This window comes from Pipistrellus hanaki (assembly GCF_964339955.1).
Source record: "Pipistrellus hanaki genome assembly, chromosome: 7".
Taxonomy (NCBI): domain Eukaryota; kingdom Metazoa; phylum Chordata; class Mammalia; order Chiroptera; family Vespertilionidae; genus Pipistrellus; species Pipistrellus hanaki.
The window spans coordinates 38,532,049-38,557,082 of record NC_140509.1 but is presented as its reverse complement, the minus strand read 5'-3'; the positions used below and the strand labels follow the sequence as shown (position 1 = coordinate 38,557,082).

General features: G+C 38.8%; 2 protein-coding genes across 5 annotated transcripts in view; both read right to left on the bottom strand.

The window, feature by feature from the left end:
- CYB5R4 (cytochrome b5 reductase 4) overlaps positions 1 to 16,475 on the bottom strand; it is a 52,993-nt gene extending 36,518 nt beyond the window's left edge. For 2 of the 4 annotated variants that reach the window (XM_084889147.1, XM_084889146.1), the window contains exons 1-4: positions 16,241 to 16,454; positions 11,492 to 11,645; positions 2,877 to 2,977; positions 1,037 to 1,118 (exon numbers count right to left, since the gene is read on the bottom strand). In XM_084889147.1, the coding sequence (XP_084745273.1) occupies positions 1,037 to 1,118; positions 2,877 to 2,977; positions 11,492 to 11,645; positions 16,241 to 16,315 (412 nt within the window). In that variant the 5' untranslated portion in view covers positions 16,316 to 16,454. Of the gene's footprint in view, positions 1 to 1,036; positions 1,119 to 2,876; positions 2,978 to 11,491; positions 11,646 to 16,240 lie in introns of all 4 variants that reach the window. The other 2 variants (XM_084889148.1, XM_084889149.1) reach the window with 2 other exon arrangements.
- A 2,277-nt stretch (positions 16,476 to 18,752) lies between these two features.
- RIPPLY2 (ripply transcriptional repressor 2) lies at positions 18,753 to 24,172 on the bottom strand. Its single transcript, XM_084890637.1, has 4 exons — positions 23,151 to 24,172; positions 22,867 to 22,951; positions 22,504 to 22,559; positions 18,753 to 19,026 (listed from the first exon to the last, which is right to left on the bottom strand). Exons 1-4 carry the CDS (start codon positions 23,234 to 23,236, stop codon positions 18,879 to 18,881), a joined length of 375 nt encoding a protein of 124 aa, XP_084746763.1. The 5' UTR covers positions 23,237 to 24,172; the 3' UTR covers positions 18,753 to 18,878.
- Positions 24,173 to 25,034: the final 862 nt, after the last annotated feature.

Below are 25,034 nucleotides of genomic sequence, written 5' to 3'. Positions count from 1 at the left end.
GGAGCTGCACCCTGGTGGTCAGTGAATTCCAACAGGGGAGCACGGCTCAACCACAAGCCAGGCTGAAACTGGCAAGCACAGCAGCCCACCTCCATAACAGCGCTAAAGATGTCCAACTGCAGAGAGGGCCTAAGCCAGCAGTCGGACATCCCCCGAGGGCTCCCGGATTATGAAAGGGCACAAGCCGGGCTGAGGGACTCCCACCCAGTGCATGAATCTTGTGCACTGGGCCTTTGGTGTTTTATATTCTGACTCTGCTGGATTTTCTGTTTCCTTCCTAGATACGTGGGCATTTCACCAATGCCATAGTAGAAACCACCAGATAAAATGAAAACTTCACTGCCCAACTGTGCGGATGCCCACAAAATGCCAATTCTGGATGCCCCGGCATTGATGTCTGGCAGGTGACCCCACCTAAATGATGGTGTCAAGGGTCTGATACTGAGAAAAGGCCATACATAAAATTCCTCTTCAATATATCCACAGTCTCCCCACTCCCACCCCACCTCCACAAATCCTCATCTCAGCAAGTCTCTTTCCACCTATTATTTCCATTTTATCTCGTTTCACTCTCTGTTCCCACTTCATGTTTTCATTCTCTATTTCTACTTAATCTATTTTCATCCTCTAGTCTAACTTCATCTCTGTTTCATCCTCTGTTCTTATTGCATCCAGGAGTTATGATTATAGAGTGAACACATGCCCTGAGTTGTCAGAGTCAATTCACCACGTTATCCCAGCATGAGTACTAACAGAATCAAACCTGTCCCAGTTTGGACAGTTATAGAGTTAGCCCATATAATAATATTCTCTGCCATAAGTCTCAGGCCAGTAGAGATCAATGATGAATCCCTGACTATAAAGGAAGAGTTAGTCACTGTTTTATTCTAAAGAAGAACTAAAGTAAAACCTTTATAGTGGCCAGTGAAAATGAGAACAAATAGTGATTTATTTAAATCTATTTGTTGAAATCCAAGTTAAAAAAAAGTACATGTGTGTTACACATCAATGCCAGCTTAGCACTGGCACCACTTACCTTTGGGAACAGCAGGTTTCACTGCCATCCTGCCAACCAGGCATTCTTTCAGCATAGATTCATAATTGACCCAACGATGAACCTGGTATGGGATAGAAATGATAGAAAAGCAACATGACTAACTCCATGAGATGCTCTGATTTTATTCTGAGCAAAACTAAAACATTTTTCCACTGCTCTGAAAAATGAAGAAGCAGATTATTTTCCAACAAGGGAGTGATGGAAAGGCAGCATACACAGGGTAATAATATTCCCAAAGTGTTGCCTATAGACCCCTAGAGGTTTTGATGCCCTTTCAGATATCCATGAGGTCTCGATTAGTTTCAAAATATACAAAAAAGTTGCCTTTTCCACTGTGTTAACATTGGCACTAATGTCAAAAGTGTAATGGCGGATAAAGCTGCTTTCATCTTAGCATAAATTAAGGTAGTGATTTCAATCATATTCTTCACCAGACCCATGGTTTCATTTAACATCTTTCAGGAAATAGAAAATATTAATTTTCTTAAATCTCAACTCTTGAGTACAAGTTTTTTCTATATTCTGTGTGACAAAATGGAAGTCCACAAAAGCACTTCTACTGTAAGATAAGATGATACCCTGCAGAAAATCCCTTAGGCAAGTGTTTGATTTGCAAATTAAAGTGAGTTTTCTTCCTGAAAGACTGTTCCTGGCTTAGGAGAAAAAGAATAACCTATAAACAAGCTATTATTCAGTCAAGCATCTGACAGACATTTTCTTGAAAAGGAACACAGTAAGACTGTCACTTAAAGGAAAATGAATTAGGGTATTTGTTGCCAGACTTATAGTGGGAATTTAATTTAAACAACTTTTCTGAAGGGTACCTTCCCAATATACATACAATAAAAGCCTTAAAATATGCAGCTCTTTCATTCATTTTGAAATTTACTTAAAAATATTTGCATTTTTGTACATACACAAAGATACAAGTACCAGGATACTCATCATAGCACTATTTATATCATCAAAATATTGGAAACATCCTAAATGTCCAATTGTAAAAGACCAGTATAGGAAAATTATATTATTTGATAAAATACTATGTAATCACTAAAATAATCAGGTCAAATACTTCTGATGTCAGAATCTTTATGTATGTTCCTGAGCAAATAAATATATACTAAAATAGAAAATATGTAAAGAAAATATATGTAATTATAATTAGACACTCATTTATTAACATAAATTAAAATTTCACTTACCAAATATTTTTGGAGCATCCAATAATGTGTAAAGCACTATCTCTGCTTCCCTCTCATCATCACTGCCTCCCATAAGTCAGTCATAATCATTATCAAAATTTATAAAAACTGAGTAAACAACTGCCAACAGAGGCAATAAGCACTTAAGAGTAGACAACTAGTTCAGTAGATGTGCTTCAAGGGTTGAGTATTGACCCATGCACCAAGAGGTTGCCAATTCAATTCCTGGTCAAGGCACATGCCTAGGTTGTAAGCTTGATTCCCAATGGGGGGGAGTGCAGGAGACAGCTGATCCATGTTTTTCTCTCACTGATATTTCTATATATCTCTCTCCCTCTCCTTCCCTTTCTCTCTAAAAATTAATAACATATTTTTAAAAATTTTTTATGAAAGAGTAGATTTCTAGACACAGATTTAAAATCATCTTTAAAAATTTAGTAAAATAATTCAGAGGCAACCTAAATGAACTGTTGTTACTTAATCTGAAATGTACGCAACTGTTTTCTTTTTTTCCTACAACTATCACACTGCTAAATCTGTGAGTACTTTCCCATTATAATACAATGATTACTTTCAGTAATCTTACCTCATCAAAAAGGTCTTTGATCAGATCTTACCTGATCAAAAAGGTCTGTTCCATCTGAGCCTGCTGCTTTCATTAATTCATCTTCTCCACCAGGATGATACTCCATATATGGGCTAACATTGTAAACAAACCCTATGTCAAAGCAAGGAGAAATAATATCCTAAATGAACTTCTTAAAACTTGTACAAATTACAAATATAAGTTCCAATAAATCTTTGAAAATATATCCTATTTATTATGCTCAAGTGTTAAGAAACAGGCAAAAACAGACTCATGAAACATCAGGAATGGTGCTTTTAAATCCATTTACATGGGGGAACTTTAATAGCAGAGGGAGTCAATCTATTGTCTGTCTATCTATTGGAGTCAGTCTGTCAGTCTGTCTAGCTATCTTCTCTTTGCTAATACTTTATTTTGTTTCATATTTTGTTTTTAAACTCTAACCAGGAGTAGATCCAATAAAATGACTGACTAATGCTAAGAAGAGCAACTTAGTTTCACCAAACAATAAATTTATACAGTGTTATTTTCAATCACATCTCAATGAAACTAGGAAAAATGGTATTTTTTTTAAAAGGAGGAAAAAGGAGGAGGAAGAGATGGAGGTGGAGGAGGGGCAGCAGCAATTTATTAAAGTTAAAATACACCAGTTCTGTTAGGAACATATACTCTAATGTTTAAATACATCATTTTTAAATGCCCCAGCAATATTCAGGGGTACATTTTATAGCGAATTCAGCCTAGCAGAGGTGCTATGCAACAGAAAACACACATTCAGAACAATCACTATACTGAGTTCTTTAGGCAATGCACTAGTAGTACCTGTTTTAATAGTTTCACACTAAACTATCTATTTTGTATTATACGTCTAAAACTTTGACTCTCAAATAAATTCTTAGAATAAAAATTACCCATTTTAAAATTACCACTGAGTGCTATGTACAGTCAGAAACTTACACGGCCAATTCAATCACAGAATGATAGTCTTAAGTCTGACCTCTCATCCAGTACAGGATTCCCCTCTACAGAAGCTACAGACAGACTGTCACCTAGAATCTGCTTGAGAAGTACCAGTGTCTAGGAGCTTATTGTTTGTTTAAAAACCTAGTTAAGGATCAATATTACTTTAGTGACTGAAAACTAAAGTTCCCATTTTACATAAAAAGAGCTCTTTTCCATCTTGGCAGCTGCTGCCTCTAGTTTTTCACATATACTTCTTATATTTGTTGTAATTTAAATCCCAACTGCTACTGATAAAGACCACAGGCATCTTACAAGAAAATACTTGCATTTGTGTGCAAAATTTAAAGAACCACACCAAAACATGTAAAAGAAATACACTAGTCGCCTAACCTAGTTAACAATGTTACTATGGTTGTAATTAGTCCTGAACTTCCTAGCAGCCAAAGCCAAAAGAGATATTAGTAACAGTGGTCTCATTATCCAATCTTAAAAAGCATTACAAGGACACAAGCAAACAAACCACAAAAGAAGAGAGATTCACTAGTTCTTTAAAAGACAAAAACTCCCTTTGAGCATTTGCTATTGATATTGTGAAGAATTATGAATCCCTATGTAGGGGCCATTGACCACAACAGATAGTACAACCTAACAATATAAAGAAACATTATTCATTTAGCATCCCTTCCACCTTCCCCAGCCCTAGGTAAAATGTACTTTCTCCCTCTTCAGAATGCATATTTTGGGCATTTTGTGTAAATGGAAACATATAGAATGTGGTCTTTTAAGTTTGCCTTCTTTTACTCAGTATAATATTTTCAAAGTTCATTCATGCTGTTGCATGCATTAATACTTCATTTCTTTTAATGGCTGAGTAACATTCCATGGATGGGCATGCCACATTTTGTTTATTCTTTTATCAGTTCATGAACATCTACATTGTTTCCACTTTGGGGCTATCCTATATAATAAAAGGCTAATATGCTAAATCCTGGTCGACTGGTTGGCCATTCAACTAATCAAAGTGCAATATGCTATTGCTATGCTAAGGCCACTCAACTGCTTGCTATGGCATGCACTGACCACCAGGGGGGCAGACAGTTGACCGGTCAACCAGTCGCTATGACGTGTACTAACCACCAGGGGGCAGATGTTCCAACTGGTAGGTTAGCTTGCTGTTTGGGGTCTGGCTGATCAGGACTGAGTGAGACGGGCAGGACATGACCTGCAGCCCTCCTGCAGTCCCTCGATGGTTGGCTAAGCTCCTGCATCCCTCCCCCGCCCCGATCGTGCACCGGTGGGGTCCCTCGGCCTGGTCTGCACCCTTTAGCAAGCCAGGACCCCCTCGGAGGATGTCAGAGAGCCAGTTTCAGTCCAATCCCACAGGGGCCGCACTAGTGCACGAATTCACGCACCAGGCCTCTAGTTATAAATAATACTGCTATGAACATTCATGTATGAGTTTTTGTATAGACATATACAAAAACATATACATATTTTTATTTCTTTTGAGTATACATTTAGAAGTGAATTTTTGGGTCACATAGCTATCTATGTTGAACCTATTGAGGAACTGCCCAACTGTTTTCCATTCTCAACAGCAATATGTGAACATTCTAATTTCAGAGAGCTCTTTTTCAGGCACTATTCCAACACTGCATAGAGGAAAATGCCTTTTCCCACCTATAGAACCTGAGTCACACCACATTTTTCAGATAACGGGACTCAGAACTGGATTACAGCATGCTCCAACTTATTCTCAACCCTGCAACTCTATGTGAGATAGTACAGTGTTAGACTTAAGTGACGTTTTGTACTTACCTATTTAATCTATCCCCCATTTGAGGCTCTCACTACTTTTCAGGTTAGGCAACCATACACAGGAACCTAATAGCCCTCCACCAAGGAGTGACCTGCATCTCCATGATTCAGGACATATACTCACTAATAACTTTTCTTTTTCCCTCTGCCCTATTTTGTAATTCAGAGTCTAAAGCATGGTCCAGGGGCTCCTGAGGGAGCTCAAGACTCTTTGAGTGGTCCAAGACCAAAACTTTTTGGTAGTATTATGAAGATGCTATCTCAATTTTTTTTTTTTTTTTAAATATCATTCTTTCACAGGTGTATAAGATTAAATAGAAAAGGTGACATGAGACTACTGTGGTCATCTATTAAACAATACAGTAAAAATATCTGCTAAAATGTAAAATACAAAATTTCTCACTAAATTTTTAATGTATTTTTCACAAATATGTATTATTCATAACACACTGAACTTATTTTTAACTTTCAACTTTAAAATATCCTTTGCATTTCTTAATTTTCATTTCTGAAAGGTAAATATCAATGGCTCCTCATAAAGGGCCATCACAAAGCTCTTTGAGGCCCACAGTAATTTTTAAAAGAGTACAGAGAGCTTAAAACCAAAAAGTTCGAGAACTACTGCTCTTAGTAAAAGCAGTATTTTTATAATTAGATTTTAAAATAATTTTTGTTTCAAAATTTAATCACAGATTTAACTTCAAAGCCCCACATTACATTCATTCAAAAAAAAAAAAAAAATGTATTTAATGCCTATTATGGATGGGCCAAGTATTACGGCACCATATTGCAGATTCCTGTTTATTTAATTAATTACCACTGTTCATTTTGTTGGCACTAAAATAAACGAAGGAAAAGGGTATGTTCACATAATAAAAGAACTGCATATTTCACTATATTCAAGTACACATCCATTTTTGCAAGCACTGTGACTACTGTGCCATCTGGTGTTCCGTGGAGAAACTGCATATGATTATTTTAGGTCTACTGGTGTTTATTTAGTTCTTCTAACTGCTAAGAGAGGATGTAAAAAAAAACGTGCAACACGATTGTGCATTTTAATTATCTTGCAATTCTGTTAATGTTTGCTTCGTATATTCTGAAACTTTGTCAGAATTCTTTCTGAATTTAGAACTACAATTTTATTAATTTCTTTCCCCAGCCCCAAGTTTTCTTCCCTACCACAACCCTGAAGATTTTGTTTGTGTCTCTGTTTCTTTATTTCCTGACTTCTTTTGAGTTAATCTAATATTTTTCAGAATTTCTTATTATTGGTGTTTAGCTATACCTCTTTGTATTATATTTTCAGTGGCTGTCCTAGAGCTTATAATATATATATATACTTAACATTACCCAGTTTACTTAGGTTAATATTGTATATCCTTTCACATTTAATATAAGAACAATTTACCACTCTCTATCCCTATATTTTATATAACGTCACAATACAATGTTATAATTTTTGCTTTAAATAGTCATGCATTTTTTAAAGGGAAAAAAGTATTTTCATCTCTTTACTCATATATTTACCATTTCCTAAAGATCTAAACTTCCATCTGGTGTCATTACCTTTCAACCTGATCAACTTTCTTCAAAATATAACTGACTGCTCAGAATGTTGGTTAATTTTTAATGCTTTTACTGGTAAATTTCCTTTTAGTTTATTGTTTTTCCTAATACTAATAAGGTCACATAAGATGATCTTTGGTAGTTTTGCCCAGATGACCTTCGGAAGTACTCAGAGACCCTCTATCACATTCTGTTTAAATTATTCTGTGCCCTGAGTAGGAGACAGAGAACATGGCCACTGGAGAAGTGACAAAAGTACTAAGAAAACTCAGCCCCAGGGGCTCAGGTGCACGGGATCTGCCTAAGACAGGGGCTAAAATACGACAATTGCAAAACATCTTTTGTCCCAAGTCTTGCACCAAGTAACAAGCAAGAGCAGTCTGCCACTGGGAGAAGAGCAAGAGCATAAAGAGGGAACCTGCCCAGCTATGTAGAGCAAGCTGTAAGCTAAGAGTAGAACAGGGACAATGAGAAAAATCCTCTAGCAGTGCTGGACCCATACAAAACACAAGGTAGCAATAACCCACTGCTGAAGGAATTTGAGGTGTGTGGTGCACTGATGATATCAATAGCAACAATAAACACCAAACCCAGCTCAACAACTAACTAGACTAAATTAACTTAATTGCCTGCCAGGAAAAGTATACCTAATTCTGAGTATAAATTTTACTATTCTTCGATATGCAATGTGTAACACTCAACCAAAAATTATAAGATGCATTTTTACAAAAGATAAAACAACTCAGTCAAGAGGGGGAAAAGCAATACAATAGAGATGCTGCAATGTTGGAACTATCAGATAGGGGCACTAAAATAACTATAATTAATATCTTAAAAGACTATCTGAAAATGTGGATGACATTTTACAGATGGGAAAGTTCAGCAGAGATAAAAATAACTATAAAAAAGTCTAGTGAAAATACTAAAAATAAAAAAACATGATATCAGGTCCAGCCGGTGTGGCTCAGATGGTTGAGAGTCATCCCATGCACCATTTGTTATGTTAATCTCTTTAAAAGGTAAGTGACTGTCTAAAACAAACATGATAACATGTTGTGAGATTTATAACATGTACAAGTAAAATGAATAACAGTGCAAGACATAGGAGAGTGAAATAGAAGTATATAAGGTTCTTACACTGCATGTGAGATGGTATAATATTGGTAAGTAAAAATGTGTATCATAAACTTAGAATGACTACTAAAATGAAGACAAAGAGATATGAAGAATACATTAACAATGTAAATAAAATAAATTCATCAAAATATAATGAAGATGTTATCAACAATGAGTAAATTCAGGCAGGTGAAGGGTTTATGGCTGCATAACTCTTGCAGCTTTTTTTGTAAGTCTGAAACTTTTTTCAAAATAAAGAGTTTAGTTAAAAATAATTAATGACAAAATGGCCCTTAAGCAATCTTAATTATTTAGCCAATCCCACAGTGTGCAAACCCCCAAAAAGGAAATATGAAGCTGTACAAAGGAAATAGAACATATGATTTCTTCAGGCCACAGCTCAAATTCTAAAATGAGGCTCAAAAAAAAATGCCCATTAATATATATTAGAAAAATACCAACCTATTTAAAGTCACTTTGTCTGGGGTCACAAGCAGACCTCTAATTTACTAGTATATGACAATTAGTATGAAGAGAAATCAAAGCAAGTTCATTTCTTGGAGAACTTGATCCACTAAATTTTTAAAATAGGGCCACCAATCTATTTATTGTAATCAACTATTTCTAAATATCATTTATTCAAATGGATTACTGGGCAAGCCACATTTCCTCTCATCCTCATTAAGATAAAAGATTGTACCATGCTGCAAATGATGATTTCACAACTTAACACATCATTATCCACAGTGACTACATACTACAGTAAAATGTATTACAGGAAAAAAAAAAAAGTCTGATTTAGATTCTTTTTTTCTTTTTTTAACAATGAAGTTTTTTTTAAAATATATTTTTATTGATTTTTTTACAGAGAGGAAGAGAGAGGGATAGAGAGTTAGAAACATCGATGAGAGAGAAACATCAATCAGCTGCCTCCTGCACACCCACTACTGGGGATGTGCCCACAATCAAGGTACATGCCCTTGACCGAAATCGAACCTGGGACCTTTCAGTCCGCAGGCTGACGCTCTATCCACTGAGCCAAACAGGTTTTGGCCTGATTTAGATTCTATAGAACTCTCACACATGAGCAATTTAGATGTTTGCTCAAAGCTTTACATGTTTGTAAATCACTTTTAGTTCTTAAGAGGGAGAAAAAGCAATAAGGGAGAAAACCACAAAAGCACGAATAAGTGGGAAATTTAACAAAGATTTTGAAAAACCAATCTTTCCCCCACCCATCCCCTTAATGTTTTAACTCCTACTGCATTAAAGAAATTACAAACTTTACAGAAAATGGTAAGAATTGAGTGAACAAATTAGAAACTCCGTATTTCCTACCTTAGAGAATGCCCACATTTCACAGTTTATACAATTAAGGCTGTTGCCAGCCAAGTACTCTTCTCACACTTCATTTTTATGAACATGACTCGACTTGGCAGAAATACTCCTATATCTTCCCCCCAAAAAAAGTCCCCAAAATATTACCTATAAAAATTACTTCTTGAAGAGACTAACTGTGCCTCCCACAGCCCAGTCAGCTGAATTTTAACCTGATTTAAAAATGGGTCAGTTGTTAAAGTAAATAAAAAATTTAAAACTTAAAAAAAAAAAAAGATACTATAATACTTTGCTTCTCAACTCTACAGCTTTGATTAAAACTGGAGTCCAAACATTATTTCTGACCTGTAAAGCTAACGTTGGCACACATCCCCCCTTTAAGGAATTAATATTTTAAATTAGAACAGCTAAGATAGTTACGTTTAGTCATGTGCTTTCTTTTACTTTCATTTAGGATCCTGTTAGAAATTACAGTAACCTGTCTCACATTCATCCTATAACTCTTCACTGTCTTTGTCAAAATCCTGGTTCACCTACTGCCATCTGAACTTCTGTACGGAGCTAAATGCCTTCCTAGTCTCATTTCAACTGACTACACCGCCACCAAACTGGTCTTCCCAAGGCACACTCTGATCACACTGTCCCCACATTCAAAACCTCCCGTAACTCACAGCGCTGTCTAAACTAAGAACACATTCCTCAGCCTGGCTTTCCAGGTCCTCCACAACCTGGCCTAACACTCCTTTGTAGTCCTCTTTCTTATAGTTCTCCACCAGTTAGTTAGCCAAGCTCCAGCACATACCTCAGACTTTCCTGGGTCTGTTCTCCTGTTGAGATCTTTCCCTCTATTTGGATGTACCTCCTCCTCATTTCCTGATGAAATCCTGTCCGTCACTTCAAAGTTCATCTCTACCATGAAGTATCTCTGGTTTTCCTAACCCACATGCCTCCCTCTCTTCAATCTGATACCACTTTCTTTACAGCCCTTTGAGGGCACTTCACTCAGACTTGTCAAATAGTCATTTATCTTCTCCTACTACAATTGAAACTCTAAGGCAGGGCCTGTATGGAATAAGTGTCCCTGTCTTCATAAAGGTTAGTGTAATTAGTATGACTGACAATACACCTAAATTATACAACAACAAATTTGCAATTGTGGTAATAGCAATAAATGACACATTTTCAACAGAGAATAGCGGACATATTTAACCACGTCTGAGTGACTGGAGAACACTGCTATGAAGGCCTATTGTTACAGTTCTGTGCCCTTTTATTATTTCACTCCAATATAGTTGTCAGGCTGTTAGATACCATAAAGTCTGCTTTTACCAGCCACCCTCTTATATTCCTGCTCACCTTCTTTAATCCACTCATTTCTAATTTGAAGCTTCTAAATTGCTATAGGCTAGAAAAATCAGGTAACTAATATTGCTAAGAAACATACTTTAAATTATAAAGATGGCTATAAGTGAGAACTAAAGATCGGGCTTTAATATGGGCTTTGATTTACTTTAGATTCTCAGAGACATTTTTCTGACATAATTCTGTTATAAAGCACTAAGGTGGAACACTATTCTTTATAAACTAGGTGTTACAGAGTAATTTTACTACTTTGGTATTAAATTGCCTGGCAAACACTTCTTTTCTTTAAAAGAGGACATAGTGTGGATACTATATAAACTGGTAAAGAAGGAAGAAATACTGCCCAAATTTGGAATTATAAAACTTATTACCCAGCATAGGGCACATTTTTATTATCTACTTGTGAATCAAATAACAGGAAGCATTACAACAGGAAGGCCCACCCAACGTTTTTTGCAGTACTTCATAAATACCACCTACCTCTTATGCATATCCAACAATCATCTTTTGTGTTGTGTTTTTTAAGTTCTTCTTCAGTTACTTCAATTAACCTGCCTTTTAATCCTGTTAAGTCCTTTCCACTTTTGGTCAGTCTAATCCAATCCATAAGACTTCTGCCCTGTTTTAGAGGTACCTAAAAAAGGAACAGGGAAGAATTATATGTGGCTTCTTTAAGTTAGTTGCTTTTTCTTTCCTCCTGCTGCTTGTCTTCAGGCTACTTCATTACTCTTATTCCCATTCAAAAGAATAAGAAAATGCAAATCTAACAATTTTACAAATATACTTTACAGCTTTAGGAGACTGTCAAAATCATTTTCTTACAACAAGAATTATAGACAGAACATTATATAAAATTCCTGGGCTATGAGGCAGGGCTTAGAAATTCTGTCACACAAATGTTCATCGTAATGGTAGCATGAACTGTATTAATCGTGGAGTCAGAAAACAGCTTTTGGTCCTGGCTCTGTCACTAATATGTTATAGTCACTTACCAATTTAGACCAAAATTTCTTTGCCTTAAAAATCAAGAGAGATTTGACAGAAGAAAATATAAACAACTGGCTAAAATTGGTTGTTTTTTTTTTTTTTATTGTTAATATACACAGAACACTGGAAATCACTAAGCAGCAATTAATTTTCCAAGAATTCACTGAAAAACAAAGGTTATCAAATAATGGAAAATAACACTGTAACACTATAAGCAAGGGACTGGTAAATCAGCCCATGCCTGCTTCCATATAGCCCTTGAGCTAAGGATAATTTTCACATGGGTGGTGGTGAAGAGACTGAATACTTATGTGGCCCTCAAAGTCTAACATATTTATTATCTGGCCCTTTGCAGAAAAGTTTACCTACCCTTGCCCAGATGATTTATAATGGGATGTTTGGTTTCTTGTATTTGTGTTTGTGTTTTTCCCCAAAATAAATTTTTAAAACTTTTAGATGAGAGGTATTTATTAGTGTTCTAACCAGTTAAGACAACCCAGTATAAACTTCCCAGACATCCCTATGGAGTAGGACTACTATCAAAACTTGTATAGTAACTAGTTTGTAACATGGGACCAGAGGGATGTTTAATGTAAAAGCAGACACATTCAAGAAAGTTTAATGTTAGAGACTGAATGTTTGTGCCTCCCAACCCTCAGCCAAATCCTTATGTTGACATCCTAAACTCTAATGTGATGGTAATTAGGAAGTGATGCTTTTGGTAGGTGATGTGGTAGTATCTTCATGAATGGGATCAAGGTCCTTATAAAAGAGGCCTGGAAGAGATGCCTCAGCCCTTTGAAGACAAGGGAAAAGTCAGCTATGAAACAGGAATGAGGCCTTCATGAGACACAGAATTGGCCATTGGTTAGAGCATTGATCTTGAACTTCCCAGCCTGCAGAACCTTGAGAAATAAATTTCTATTGTTTATCTGCCTCCTGGCCAATGGTATGTTGTTATAGCAGCCAGAACAGCTAAGACATGTATATACCCCACTCCCCTGAGTCTTACCTATTTCAGGCATTTATTTACCCCCAAAATAACCAAGTTTACAGGTCTATGGTGCCTTTCCAATTTTACATTCCTTCCTATCAACCTACATCATCTCATCTTACCATCACTGAATCTTTCTAGGTCTTCTGTTCCCAATAAACAAAGTAAAGTGTAATATTATGATCTTTCCCATCCCAAACCAAATTCACTTGTCTCTCTTGTCTGTATGGATTCCACATTCTACATGGTAGTAGTTAAAAGCAATCTTTTGAAAATGCCAATCTAATCATGGGCCCTCCCTCCTCCTTTGGTGGCTCCCCAGATTACCTTATAATGATGCCTCTAAATTTCCTATAGTGGTTACCTCACTAGCTCCATGGTTTAACTTTTACTCCTTCCCATTTATATGTTTTAGCTAAATGGGAAAATAGAAACAGACTCCTTGACTGCAATGAAACACTTACTCCATGCCTGGATCTCCACCACAGACATCATTTCCTCCAGAAGCCTTCTCTGACCCCAACTTATCATAACACACTATTGCAGTATTTATGGCATTTATAACTGCCTGTTTACTATCCATGAAGCCTTCTAGACTAAACTCCTTGAAAATAGAGACCTATCTGTAGAATAAGGTTGGTTCTCAGTAAATATTTATTTACTAGTGTTGGTAGAAATATAATAGCTATCAAATACTGAGTGCATATTATACTTTAGCCAGCCACTGTGCTAAGGGTTGTACACAACAATCCTTGATATTAAATAAAAGATGAGAGGTATTTAGTTACATTTAGTGAGTGCTTTCAGTATACCAAGACTGTGCTATGAGAAACATTATCTCATTTAATCCTATAAACAACCCTATAAAATGGGTACTGTCATTCCATTTACACCTGAGTCAAAAAGGTTAAGTAGTAGAGCTGGGAAAAGAATCTGGGTCTTGGGTCTTTCTCGTTGGAAAGTCTGTACTTGCCCAGCTGGTGTTGCTCAGTGGAACCAGGAGTTCGCAGTTTGATTCCCAATTGGGGCAGATGCCTGGGTTTTGGGCTCAATCCAGTGGAAGATATGCAGGAGGCAGCCAATTGATGATTCTCTCTCATCACTGATGTTTCTATCTCTCCCTATCCCTTCCACTCTGAAATCAATAAAAACATATTTTTTTAAGTCTGTGCTTTTTAACTATTATGATATACAATCTCCCCAACTAGGTTCTATTTCTCAGTCTAACCATTTCATACAATCCTGACACAGCTTCTAACATGTTCAAGAGTAGCTTGTTTCACAAAGGAAGAAAAAAACACAAAAAAAACAACACCACAATCTTATCTTCCCTTTGAGTTGCATAATAATCTTATTTTGTTCTCTTTTTGGACCCAAAGATTCACTCTTGCCATCACCACCTGTGAATCTTTTGTCTTTGCCTCTAAATTGTGTCCTTTAAATTGATATCGAGAAAATGACTAGTAGCTTAAATGGAGAAGGGCAGGAGAAGGGCATAAATTCTTTCTCTGGGAAAACAGACAGGAGAATACAGTTGGGGCCAGGTGGATCACTGCCTGGATGAGGAAACAGTGACACAGCCTGTAAGCTGAAGCTTTATTTTATAGTCAGAGCACACAAAGCAAAACAAGGGGAGTGGTCAACATGTTTACAATGTTCTTGCCAGTTTCTTACTCAAGCCTTGTTTTGGCAGCACTTGCGGCACCTCCCACAGCCTATCTATGAACAAGGAAGGACTAAGGTCAAGATTAATTGTGCTAGGAGGGCTCTGCCTTTCAAGCTGGGACTTGTATATGGCCCTGCCACAGGTCAGTCCGAGGCTTGACCCTATAGCCCCTCCTTACAGCCTAAGAAGAGAAACAGGTCAGATATCAAGGAAGAGGGGGCAAATAATTAAATGGCTGGATGATATGTGGAGCAATAAATAAAAAACCACAGCCACAGAGTCACATCACATCAAGCCTGTAAGATCTAAGGCAACATTCTTCACCAGATTCCTTTTCTGTGAAATGGAGATAACAAATGCATGCATGCACTTCATAGGATCATTGTAAAGGTTAAACGGGTTAATACAAGTAAAGCATTGAGAACATTTAGAACATACATGGCCATCAGTAAGCATTGAATAAATCTCAGCTGTACTATTACTATAGTTGGGTTTACAGATTTCTGAAAAGCTAATGAAAGGTACAGATCCCTGAATCCATAATTCAGATCTAGAGTCAAACTCCAGGTCTTAGTGGAGGGAAAAAAAAAATATATATATATATATATATATATATATATATATATATATAGAGAGAGAGAGAGAGAGAGAGAGAGAGAGAGAGAGAGAGAGATCCCAAATGATGCTGAGACCCAAGAGCCCAGAAATGAAAAAGGAGTGGTCCAAGCAGGTGGAAGTCTCAAAAACAAAACACAATGTGGTTACAGAATGAGGAACTAACAAATAACAAGAGCAAGCAATTCATGTTGCAACGAGCAAAGGAGACGATTTTATTAAGTTTTGCAAATGCAAAATACACTTGTATTCCACCTGTTGTTAACAGTAACTTATGTTCAACAAAAACTTAAAGAGTATATTCGCTTCAAAGTCATCAAGTGTTATCAGTAGAAAAGGCAGTGGTTAAAACACACACACACACACACACACACACACACACACACAAAACAAAAACAAAAACAAAAACTGAAGTATCAGGGAAGAAAGAAGGGCAGTATGACTTGGATAAGTCTCCTGACACAGGAGGTTTGCAGACAGGTGGTCTCCCTTCTCCCATCTCCCCTAGCTCGGGGAGTCCCCGCCCACCCCTGCAGGGATAGTCACCGCTCACTGTCTCCACCGCCCAACCTTTCCCCTCCGCTGGACCCCACATCACTGAGAACTCCCTCAGAAAGAGAACAAAAGGCCAGAGAGGAGGATAGGTTAAGGGAAGAAAGCTAATCCTCAGTCCCTTCCTCAGGAAGCACAGGGCCAGGCCTATCGCTTACATGTGAATGTCGTTCGCGGGGAGACTTGGAAGAGGGAACTGACAGATCGGGATAAAGGCTGGGAAGGAGAGCGCCTAGGAGGTGAGAGGGCGGTTAGGAGAGTTGGAGGGCTGGAGGCAGCATGGGATCAGGAAGAGGAAAAGGAAAAGGAACTAGGAAAGGAAGGGCCGACTGTTAGAACTTGGGGTGGGAGAAGGGAGGAAGCGGAGAACCGGCTGAGCGGTAACACAAAACGCCCGCGGGTGCCGGCCGCTTACCTTGCTACGCCCCCCGGAGGCGACGCGCTGCTGCGAGCTGGGGGCGGGGAAGGCCTGAGACGGGATGTTCAGCATCCTGGACCCAGGCCCGGGCCCCGCCCGGGGTCCGCCGCTGGACAGGATCGCTCGGCCGGATCCCTCCGGAGTTACACCTCCCGCTCCGGCTCTGGGGCCGGGCAGAGGCCAAGCCCCCGACCCACTTCCGGGGTCGCCCGGGGTGAGGCGCGCCGTGACGCAGCACGTCCAGCCGCCGGGGGCGGGGCCAACGTGATGGACAGGGAGGTAGCTGGGGAGAGGCCGGGGAGGGGGAACGGAGTACGCATGCTCCGTTAGTTCTGCCTGAACTTCAGCACCTCAAGGACGTGACAGCTATTCTGCTTAAGATAAAGAGAGTGAAACTGTTCCTTAGCCTTGGTGCTGACCGAGTCTAAGACCAAATGCTTGCAGACACACCCACGAGTGTCTGTCCACTGTGAAACAAGCTCTACTAGCATTATACAACTTAGAATTTTGATTTCTCTGAAACCCTCTCCTCTAAGGCACCAAGCTGTACTGGAAGGAGAAGCTTTAAAAGCCAAGGTGTCAAATGCAAACAGCCACACTCCTGTGGGGTGAAGACTTCTCCTTTAAGAACCATCGCTAGTGACTGACTTTATGAGTCAAAGACATTAGTAAAGTCTTCTGCTCCATTCACCTGTTTATGAGTTTTTCCTCTTCATCTAACTTCCTGCCTTCCCTGAAAGATACAAGGAATTGTATACTGACGCAGCAAACCCCCAATTGCAGTATGTAAAAGTCAGGTACCTCTGCATTAGAGCAGCCTTATGCAGGGTACTTTAGTCTATCAATCCCTCAGTTTCCCATCTGCATAATGAATTTATGTTTTAGTAAGGATTAAATAAGATGACGTAAACTGTATAAGACAGTGCCTGGTCAAAGGAAGGCCCTCATACATATCATTGGGTATACAAATTAATTTGTATTTTCTTGAATTCTGAATGCATGGCATCATGTAAATATGCACTCTTTGGTGGCACCCAGCTTTTTTCATTCAGCATGATGATTTTGAGATACATCATATTATAGTGGGGGGATAAGGACACATATGTAATACCTTAATCAATAAAGAAAAAAATAAAAGAAGGCACTCAATAAATGGCAGTGGTTCTTCAATCTATTCCAACATATTGATGAGAAGCACAAACACCAAGTACTCAAACAACAGTCTTTAAATCTCTAGGTTTCAGATTGGAGACCTGGTGAGTATTTTCCTTGGGGAACACACACATCCTGAGGACAGAATGCAGTGAAGGGAGAAAGTTTTCAGAAGAAATATAGTTCTAAATAACTCTCCACATCCTTATTCCATTAATAGTTTTTCCTGAGTGTGAACTATGATTTGAACTTGCTCTATTTCAATTGCCTTGTCTTTAAAGTGCCTGTAAATTAATGTCTGTTATTTTTTTTCTTTAATTAGAAGAGAAAGTGAGGGGATATAAGTAGCCATTCAAGTAAGAGGCATTTCTTAGCTATATAACCAATCACAGACCTTTGCCTCTGCTTATTATCATTCTGAAATATCCCAGAAACATTCTTTATTTGCAATTGAAATGAATATTGTGAAAAAAATTGTATTTGAGCTAAAAGGAACTTCATTCATTTCTATAGTTTATTCTATTACCTTTACCTTGCAAAGTACTCTTTTTCTCTCACATTAAAATAATTGTATTCTTCTATAAATCTACTTTAAAACAATAAACACTGAGAATTTCTTATTTCTCTTTCCATAAGAAAGTGATTTCATGAGAATATCAGAGCAGAAAACTAGAGCAAAGGAAAGTGATATTGTTGGAGAATGTTTCTTATCTGCCCAAATTCTCCCTTGGACAGAAAGTAGAAAAAATACTATCAAACTCTGACCTTTCGGCTGCCCTTTTTAGACTCCATTTAAGTAATGCCCATTTAAACATTTTAATTCTGGGGATTCCTCAATGTACTGCCGTAAGTATTGAACACCCATGCTATTTTACTACTGGATTTAAGGATAGCAGAAGAGTGTTAAAGAGAGAATTGCTTGACTCATCATTCCTTTAAAATGCCTAAAATTTAATAGTCCTGACACTAATTACCATTCTCAATTACAGACAATGATTTAAAATGCCTTTCACCATCTGCTAGCAAATACATAACAATAATTGTAATAGGGACATAAGGTGATTTTCTTCATTATCAAATAATATTCATCTGTAACTATAATATCCAATGGAAATCAATAGGAAATAGCAGACGTTATAAGATTTAGTTTGAAAATATTGTCATTCTATGCAAAAATATAACTAAATATTTACAAAATTATTACTGAAGATAAACTTCCTAGTTTGAGATCAAAATGATCTTTTATAAGCTCCAAATGTTTACAGTACAATCAAGATATTTGCAAATGGCACCTACTTTTAAATTCCAGCATTGAATAACAGTGTAGGGATTTTTAAAAAAGGCCCAACTACTATAGTACTTACAAAATATTCATTTTATTAATAATTTACATACAAATAAATAAATTTAAAGAATTATGATACATTTGCACACTAAATTAAAATCCTACAAATGCTTATATCATCAAAAGCAACTAATCAGATTAATTTTCGCACATCAGTTCCTCAATTTCATCTTCACTATCAGAATCTTCATAAAATGAAATTGTGGCTTGAATTGGAAAATTTTTCAGGAGAGCTTCTGCTTCTTGATATAAGTAATCATAACACTTTGATTTTGGCCAAAATAGTCTGAAAAAAGCAGACAACATAATACACTTTATCTTTTTTATATTTAGAATCTTTATACTCATGAAATGTTCAAAGTCAAGAACTCCATGTATTTTGAACAATTAATTTATGCCCTTAAACACAGTCTTAAGACATAGGTTTAAAAGTGCTACTTTCACAGCTTTGATAGAGTCTACTTGCCAAAGTATCAATAACTGATTATTTTAAATCTTTATCCAAGTTGTAAATTGAGTCAAACAAATTCACACTGAACCCTGTGTAAACCTAAGATCAATATTTAGCTTACTTCAGGCATTATATATATATTTATTCTTTTTTCCTTTTTTCTTTTTTTTAAAATATATTTTATTGATTTTTTTAACAGAGAAAAAGGGAAAGAGATAGAGAATTAGAAACATCGATGAGAGAGAAACATCAATCAGCTGCCTCCTTCACACTCCCCACTGGGGATGTGCCCACAACCGGAATGGAACATGCCCTTGACCGGAATGGAACCCGGGACCCCTCAGTCCGCAGGCTGAAGCTCTATCCACTGAGCCAAACCAGTTTCGGCGATATATTTATTCTTTTAAAAAACAACAACAGGCTTGTCTTCAAATTTCCAAATTTCTTAGGGGAGAAAAATGAATCCTACCATTACACTAAAAATTCTGACAGACACCTTAAAAAACACACACACACACACACACACACACAATAAAATGTTATGCCCTTATAGAAATTACCTAGAATCTTGCTTAAAGCTCACACATTTAACTCTTACAGAAGTAGCCAATGTAAGTTCAGAAAAGTACAAAAAGCAATATTTTTTAAAGTTTGCTTATGCACTCACAACTTGAGGTACACCAAGGCTACCTCTGAGCCCAATCTTGATTCCATCTCCCTTCCCTTTCCCCATCCAATTAAATTTGGGACACCATATTGAGAATGAGAATGACACTAGTTTCATACAAATAATTCGCATGTAAACATGTTTATCTCATAATTTCAAATTTTTGAAAAATACCAAACTTGCCATCTGATCTATTAGTTTTCATCCATGGAAAGGAAAAGAGCAGGGATAAGGCTGAATGTCCAACAACAGTGTAGTCATATCAGAGTAACTAGCCCATGAACTCATGTAATAGTGACTCTAACAAGGAGATGGTACATTATGCTCAGTATACTCCATTTTAAAAGGAAAAAAAAAAAAGGCAATGTAGTTTATAACTGTTTTAGCAATGTGGTACAAAATAGTTAATAACATTGATGTCAAATTAGTAACCATTAATGATGCAGTCATTCAGTAGATATTTCAGTGCTTTCTTATGCCGGATATAACTCATAATTCAAAGAGGAATGAATCACAATTCTTATCCTCAAGAAGTTGACAATTGGGTAAAAAGAATTAGAAACACACAATACTACTCAAGATAGAAAATTTTAAAAGTAAAATAAACCTAAGAGAAGTACAAACATAATTCTATAGTAGTTCAGAATAGAAAAGAATTGCTGATATATGAAACAAATTGATTTTTTAATGTGTTACTGGAATTGCTCAACCCAAAGAAGCTTGTTTAATTGCTATCATATCCTCCCCAGAATGTCTCACTGGCCATTTTTCTTCCAGGCACCCCATACATTCCTGAATTCCCCCTTCTGAATAAGTCTTCTCTGTCTCCTTTGTGGAGCTTCTTTCTTTATATACAGTTAGGTGTTGGCTTTCCCCCATGGTTTATCACAAGTGATCATCTCCCTTCTTTGACTTCTCAGAATAACCTGACCCACTGCCATGATCTCTCCAACTGTTCATTTACCAAAACTCCCAAGTCTGCCTTTCCACTTAAGAACTTGATGATGAGTCCCTGAATTATATATGCAATTCCCTAATGGACATTGCCACTGGGATGCCCTGTAGGCACATTAAATACCATAAATGGAAACTGGACCCATTATCTTGCTTCCCAAATCTGTTTTAGCCCTAATTTCAATATATTAATACAGCATTCAACCTGGTCATCAGCCACAAACTTGAGAGCCATTCTGTCTTTTTACCTCTTCTTCATCTACCATAGCCAATATAAGCCTAAACCTACTGTCACCTAGCTATACCCTAAACTCACCCAGTCCCATTCCACCTCCAAAGCCTGAGAATGGCTCCTTATCATTCTTGTCTGAACAGCAGCAACGACTTCCAATTTCACATTGGCGTCCTAAGACTACTATAATAGTATATACCATTTCCTCTGTGATTTTTCTGAAATATAAGTCTGATCACACTACTCTTCTGGTTAAAATCCTTTGAGTGATCCCCAATACTACCTACAGGACCAGGACAAAACTCTGTACCAAGGTGCACAAGATCTGGCCGCTGGCTTCCCAAATTCCAGCAACTTGATGCTCCCAGAGGAGCCATGCTGTCCCATGGCCCTGTTATCTCTCTCCCTACGCTGTTTCTTCTGGCCATGCCTTCCGCACCTGCAGTCATTTGGCTGACTTGAAGACCACAATACACTTCTCTGACTCTTCCCTACTCCCTGAAGTGTAACACTGACCAAATTGAACTCTCTCACAACACTTCCCAGGGGCCCCTGATCATTTTTCCCCCCTGTGTCCTGCACTAGTGCTAGCACATGGTAGGAAATTAAGCAACGTGTTATTTATAAACACATGCATATCTTACAAACTTCATATAGCTCGTCACCTAACAGCTCTCTGAAGCAGGCAAACTGCAAAGATATCAATTCTGTCTCTAGCTGGCAAGTTGTCACTCAATGATAATTAGAAAATTATCTTGTGGGGGCAGAGTATGCATAGAATGATAATGATATCTTGAAAGTTATGATACCAGAATAAAAGCTACAGAGAATCCTACAGAAAGGTGGGCCTCCTGTGATTAGAATAGGAAACTAGCTCCTCATTCTGATGCCCTACAGCTTGTGATCCCTTTTATGACCCTTAGGGGCCTTTAGAATGTTCATCACATTTCTATCTTCTCCTCCGGGTGGCAAGCTCACTCTGCTCCGTTTGCTAGAAAACTGCAACTGTGAACATCTTTCTTCCTTCTGGTTGGCAGGAGGATAAGAATATACTAGTGCACACTTTGCCTGGCGTGAAGTCAATTGCATTGGGACCCCTTAACCTTAAAAAAACAAACAAACAACTTTTGCAGGCACACGATGTCAACGTTCAACTTTTACTGTATCATCATTCACTCTCCCTATTTGTACACGATTCCTTAAGCTTTTACTGATTTAACAGATCTTCTAAGGGAGAGTGTGAGCGCCTACATTTTTCATTTCCATGAGTAAAAGACCCCTGGGATTGGGAAGACAAAGTAACCCTGAAGATACTATCTACAGGATTTTCCAACAGAAAAAAAAAAGAAAAAAAAAAAAAAAAAAGGCAGGACCAGCTGCTGAGCTGGGCTATACAAAGTCTCCTGCTCTCTCCAGGGGCTGGAGCAGCAGGAGACCTTAGGTTTGGCCTGTCACTCACCTAACTGGGTGCCTGTATCCCGAAAGCTTTCCAGAGGCTTCGGTCATCCAGGGCATCTGGGGACGCAAGGAGATGAATCAGAGTTATCACTCACCTCTTTCTAGAATCTGGAAACCCGCGCGCGGCCAAGCGTCCCTCGCACCCTCAGGGAATGTGACCCCAGGGCTCTTTGCAAGCCTCGCTTTTGGCCCGATCCCCGTGTCGCAATTGCTCTCATCAGCACCAACACGGCCACGGGTAGGACCACAGGCGAGCGCGATCCTAAGCGAGGGGCTGGCCGGGCGCGTGTCTCCCTCGGGCCGGCGTCCCCAGCCCCGGAGTGGCCCCTCCGGAGGCGCGGCCAGACACGCGCGGCTCACTCACCACCTCCCCGGCGTGGTGCGGGGCGCCCTCCTCCTCCTCCTGCTTTCCTCGCGCGTCCACCCACGGCCTCCAGAAGCCTCCGGATCTGCGGGGTGGGGAGCAAAGGCGCGCACAGGAGACGTGAGCCCAGACTCGGCAGAACCGATCGCAGCCGAGCTTGGACCGCGGGGAAGGGGTGGGGAGGGAAGGGGAGTGGAGGGCGGGGGCGGAGAGGAGGAGCTGGAGAGGCACGGGCTGGGCCGGAGGGATGCGGGAAAGGAAGTGCAGGGCGGTCAGGGCGGTACCCAGAGTCCGCGCTCCCGGGCCGCGCGGGGCCGTCGGGGGCCGCGGGCTGCAGGCGGCAGCGGTGCGCGCGCTCCGCGGTCTCCATGGCGCAGCGGGCCCCGGCCAGCTCGTGGGAAAGCCTGCCCCTTCCTTCACCAGCCGGGCCCGGGCCCAGCGCAGCTTATATAGCCTCCCCAGGCCTGCTGCCCATGGAGGGGTTCGCTCCCTCCCCGCCCCTCTCGGCCCCGATCGCCGCCGCAAAAACAAAAAGGCTGCGCGTGAAGGCGAAACGGGCTGGACCCGGGTGTGAACGCGTGGTGCAGCTCCCAAATGGCCCGGGAAGGGGTTTGTCGAGCGAGTGTTAATCGCTCTTTCACACATGGCTCCGGAGAGAAAAACAACATTCGCTCGAGCAGCCCATTTCCAAGTGAAAAGATTAGGAGGGGATAAAATTAAGGGATTCTACACTTTTTGTGTATTTCTGCAAATGGGCCAAGTGGCTGGTAATGAATGCTTGGCTCGCCCAAGTCTCCATCCAGGCTTTTTGGCCTTTGGCAAATGAAAGGAGTTCTGCACCCCGTGCTGGAAAAATGGGAGGCGAATACATAGAAAGGAATGGCCTTAACTTCTCTTTCCGGCATGATACAAAATGGGTGAATGAATGGGCCCCTTATAAAAAGAAAATCTGTGTTCATACATCTGCCTATTATTATTGGAAGAGAAATTCAGAAGAGATAAATGGTACAACCTTAAATGTTCTAACCAAGAGGGCCAGAAATGGGAGTCATAATACAATGTCGTGAAATTTCCCAACATATTATTTGTCCCCTGACTATAAGTCTTGAGTTTTACATACAGAATTCTGTCTCTAGTTGGCAGTTTGTCACTCAATGATAATTAGAAAATTATTTTGTGGGGGCAGAGTATGCATAGAATGATAATGATATCTTGAAAGCTATGATATGGGGCAAGTTAGTCAACTTCTCTGTGACCTGTTTCTCTTGTTTAAATCACCCCTCAGGTACTACAGAGGTCCCTCAAGTGTGATAAGTGTCGTGTTTCAAAGGAAAGATGATATATAAATGCCATATTTTTCCAAAATGTTTTAAATATTAGAGCTGACTTCTGCTTAAAAGTTGAGGATAAAAAATAAACTTTGAATCTACATATAGTGTCTCTGCTATTCATTCAGTTACTCATAAGAAAAGAATCCATTGGGTTAATATCTAAGGCCTATTAGGAAAGTGAGATGCAGTTTGCTTCATATAATGAAATCTGTAATGAGAGGTACTTAGTGTCTGTCTCAATGCCCTAGATTCTAGGGCCTAGAACAGTGATTTTCAACCCTTTTCATCTTATGGCAAACATAAACTACGAAAAGTTTATGGCACACTAATAAATGTGTTTTTTTTTCCAATCTATCAACAAAAAAATAGGTCTAATTTTGATTCATTCACACCAGATAGCTATTGTTGTGTTGGCTGTAGTCATTTTTTTTTTTTAATGTGACACTCTAAAGATAAAGAGGTCAGTGCCCCTGACTAAATAGGCACTGACCTCTTTATCTTGCACTCTATTAACAAATAAAAAACAACATCAAATCATCTGACCTGAAAAAAAATAACTCCGAAGTGATCTAATAGATTTTAGAAAGCTTAATAACACATAGGTGGAGAAGGCACCTAGGGGACAACTAGAAACATAAGGTCTAGAGGTCAGCAGGGAGTTTAGGCTAAAGATTTAGATGGAATCATAATAGACTAGGTGGCAACTAAAACTCTAGGAATTGATTGGTTTTCCCAGATAAACTTTGTAGCTTGAAAACAGAACCAAGGACAGAGCTCTGGAGAGCAACATTTAATTGTAAACTGAGAAAGTATGAAAAATAAGTAAATAAAATAAAT

Coding starts and splice junctions, on each gene's coding strand:
- RIPPLY2 (XM_084890637.1), bottom strand. CDS start 23,236: ATGGAGACCGCGGAGCGCGCGCACCGCTGCCGCCTGCAGCCCGCGGCC. Junction 22,952..23,150: donor CCCGGGAGCGCGGACTCTGG/GTACCGCCCTGA, acceptor CCCACCCCGCAG/ATCCGGAGGCTTCTGGAGGC. Junction 19,027..22,503: donor GGATACAGGCACCCAGTTAG/GTGAGTGACAGG, acceptor TGCTTTTTTCAG/ACTATTTTGGCCAAAATCAA.